The 3,491-nt window shown below is 39.9% G+C and overlaps 1 protein-coding gene across 1 annotated transcript; it reads right to left on the minus strand.

The window, feature by feature from the left end:
* Window positions 1-1,901: 1,901 nt before the first annotated feature.
* Window positions 1,902-2,771, minus strand: LOC127095310 (uncharacterized). Its single transcript, XM_051034019.1, has one exon. It carries the CDS (start codon window positions 2,769-2,771, stop codon window positions 1,902-1,904), a length of 870 nt encoding a protein of 289 aa, XP_050889976.1.
* Window positions 2,772-3,491: the final 720 nt, after the last annotated feature.

Raw genomic sequence — 3,491 nt, forward strand, 5'->3', positions numbered from 1 at the left:
AGATTTTCTGAAATCGATTCGATCATAACTTGCCAACCACACATGGGAATTGAGAGTTCTTGGACTTTTTAGAAATGGGAGAACAAGATCTTCAACTTTCATGTTGGGCAAAAATTCATTTGAGGCTTGTATCAAGATATAATTTTGAGGATCAAGACTTTCCATTTATGGCAGGTTTCAGTTACAGGCCCAGTTTCCATTTTGGGAAATTTTTGATCTGGCTTCAAATTCTTCCATGATGGTGTTTGGCATGATGTATGATGACTATTTGGACATGAATGAACTCTCACAAACCAATTCCAATCATCCAATCACTGATTAAATGGACAGTTGACCAACAGTTGACTTTTAGGGTTTCTGACTGATTGTGCATTGACTGATGACTTCCAAACCCTAATTCCTTGAGAACTTGACTTCAAATGATGTCCCAAGACATATGAACTCTTGATTATTGATCATGGTGCCCAAATTCCACAAGAATGGCCACCATCCACTGCTTTGATTGACTGTTGACTTTCTAGGGTTTTTGACTGTTTGTGTATGAACTGATGACCTCTGAGCCTTCAACCCTTGACCAAAATACTCCAAATGCATCCCCAAGTCATGTGAACTTGTTGGACCAACCCCAGGGCCTTGGCTCCTTGAGAATTGTGCTTGCTTGCTTGACTGACTGATCTCCTGATCAGTTTGACCTAATTCCTTGATTGGCTTGCACTTGAGGCAAAAGAGGCAATGCAATGCTATGCAATGGACCATGATATGCTATGACCTAATATGAAAATGTATGTACAATGATAGGTGCAAATTTGAGGTGCTACAGAAGGTATATGCAGTAATTGTTCCACCATATTGTATTCACTTTTCCTAATGATCTTCAACACCTCATCGTCATCACTTTTCAGATTCATGTTGTCAGATTGGCCAACCGGTTCAAAAGGGATCTCAACATTAGCCTGCTTTCCTGCTGCGTTATCCTCAATCCATTTTGCAAATATACACCCACTCCTCGTGACCCTGCTTACATCAGCGATGTTAACAATGGAGGGTAGAGGAACATCCTTTCCATTCCCAGTCATTGTAGCATTGTACTTGTAAGGCACAACTTTATCAGATTGGTTGGGAACTAGGCCCGGTAAGTTAATGACCAGAGGAGTCAGAAAAGTCTTTCGGCTGTCGTAATTAATATGTATAGGCTCAGATTCGTTGAACTGAGGAACTATGACATTCACTTAGTTGTCACTATTGACCATATTGACCTGATTATAATCTATGGCTTGGTAGGCTACAATGTAACCTTGGTCCATTTGATCATGGAGATCCATTACAACAGTTACGCATCCTTGAGAGTTCCTAGAACAAACCCTGCAAGAGGCGTAGTTATGTACAGGCACAAAACCATTCTTGCTATATCTGATGTGTTTCTTTACTAAGTTCTTGCCCAATAATTGTACATCATAGATCCGGAAACTGCCTGAGAAACCATATACCATGTTAATTGAGGCTGAACCATGTTGCGGTAGAGGATTAACTTAAACATTGGGGTTTATGTCCTTAAATGAAAGGATACCACTCTTGATGAGCCTCTGAACATCTGACTTTAGACCAAAACAGTTTCCAATGCTATGTTCTGGTGCCCCTTGATGGTAAGCACAAAATTGATCTGCCTTATACCAATAGGGAAGGTCCTTTGGCACAGGTGGTGGAGACCTTGTTTGGACATGATTTTTAGCTAGCAGTGCAGGAAATAATTCTGCGTAGGACATTAGGATAGGATCAAACGGTGGCCTTTTTCGATTACGATTTTGATTGTTGAATTGAGAGCGAGCATGTTGTGGAGGTTATTGATGCTGTTGATTTGATGGTTGTTGCTAAACATGTTGTTGTTGCTGATGTTGTTGATGTTAATGCGAGAACTGTGGCTGATAAATTGGCGCTACCATTAGTGGACTAATGATTGGTGAAACGGCTGCAACATGTTGATACTTTCTTCTTTGTATGCCATATGAAACGACACTAACTTCTAATTCTTTCTTCTTGGATAAATTATTGGTGAATTTCTTAACATGACTAGAAGCGTCGACTTCCTTAGTCAAATGTCCCTCTCGAACTGCTTCCTTAAGTCGCATGCCCATGTCTTTCTGAGACATGGCCCAAAGTTTATCTCTGTCAGGAGCCATATCTACACTATATTTGTATTGACAAATAAAAGATTCACCAAGGTCGTTGAAAGTACGGATATTCGTGCTATCTAACCCTATGTACCACTTAAGAGCGGCACCAGTTAAACTGTCTTGAAAATAGTGGATAAGAAGTTGACGGTTGTCAGTCTGAGTGGACATCTTCCTAGCATACATCACCAAATGACTTTGAGGACATGAATTTCCTTTGTATTTCTCGAATTTTGGTACTTTGAACTTGGGCGAAATTTGAACATTAGGAACCAAGCAGAGTTCGAAAGCGGTCTTGCCAAAAAGATCCTTACCTCGAAGAGCGTTGATTTCCCATTGCATTTCTAAGAACTGATCTTGAAATCCCTCTAACCTTTCATCTATTCCCACAACTTTGCTTGGAGCAGCATGATAAATATTTTCTTCATTATAAGGAGTCGTATGCACCATAGGAGGAGGTACATACATCACAATAGTCACTACTGAAGCTTTAGCGTTTTGGGGACGATATCCAGTTGGCATATAACCGTGAGGCATGCCCCAAGGGAAATCGGATCTCATGTGATATTGTTGATCATTGACGGGCGCTACTGGAATAGGCATTGAGACGTTCTTAGAGATTGCTATTCGTTACAAGGGATCATGAGAATTATTCGATGACTGATTTTGAGTAACCACCAAAGTCTCCATCATAGCAGTAAGCCTTTCCAAACAGTCTTTCAAGGTGATTACTTCCTCTCTGAGCTCTTGATTTTCTTGTTCAAGCTGACTCATCCTTCTTCGGCGATTGGCTCGAGTATTGTACTGGTGATTCAGTTTGACTATCGGAGGGAGAAGACACATGTAAGTTTCTTGAAATGCAGGAACTTGTGCTTGAATGATACATGATATGCAGATGCAAAAGATGAGGTTTAATTTTTAAGAAACTCAATAATTTATTGCAAATATTATAGAGATAAAATTTGGTATAAGCTGAACAAAAACCTCTTTTTATTAAACAATTGAGGGATTACAAGGGATGAAATATAATTTCAATGATCCTAAACAATACAAGAGGAAAACAACCAAGTCTATGAGTCCTAAGGAATATCATCTGTAGAATGTCATGTTGCTGGCTGATACTTCCTCTTCTACCTCTTTAGCTGAGCGTTCTCGATCATAAGCTTGTCGATGATTCACTTACAAGCACTTGAGGTGAGAGGTATGCTGGAGTACTCATGAAATGGCTGGACTTTAGAGAGAAGTAAACCTTCTTGTTCCTCCTGTTTCTTCACAGCTTGCTGTTCTAGAATCTCAATCAAATCATCCTTCTCCTTTAGTTGT

This window comes from Lathyrus oleraceus, chromosome 6 (genome assembly GCF_024323335.1).
Source record: "Lathyrus oleraceus cultivar Zhongwan6 chromosome 6, CAAS_Psat_ZW6_1.0, whole genome shotgun sequence".
NCBI classification, from domain to species: Eukaryota; Viridiplantae; Streptophyta; class Magnoliopsida; order Fabales; family Fabaceae; genus Lathyrus; species Lathyrus oleraceus.

Excerpts from the sequence above, each read along its gene's own strand:
- LOC127095310 (XM_051034019.1), bottom strand. The coding sequence starts at position 2,771 with ATGCCTATTCCAGTAGCGCCCGTCAATGATCAACAATATCACATGAGA.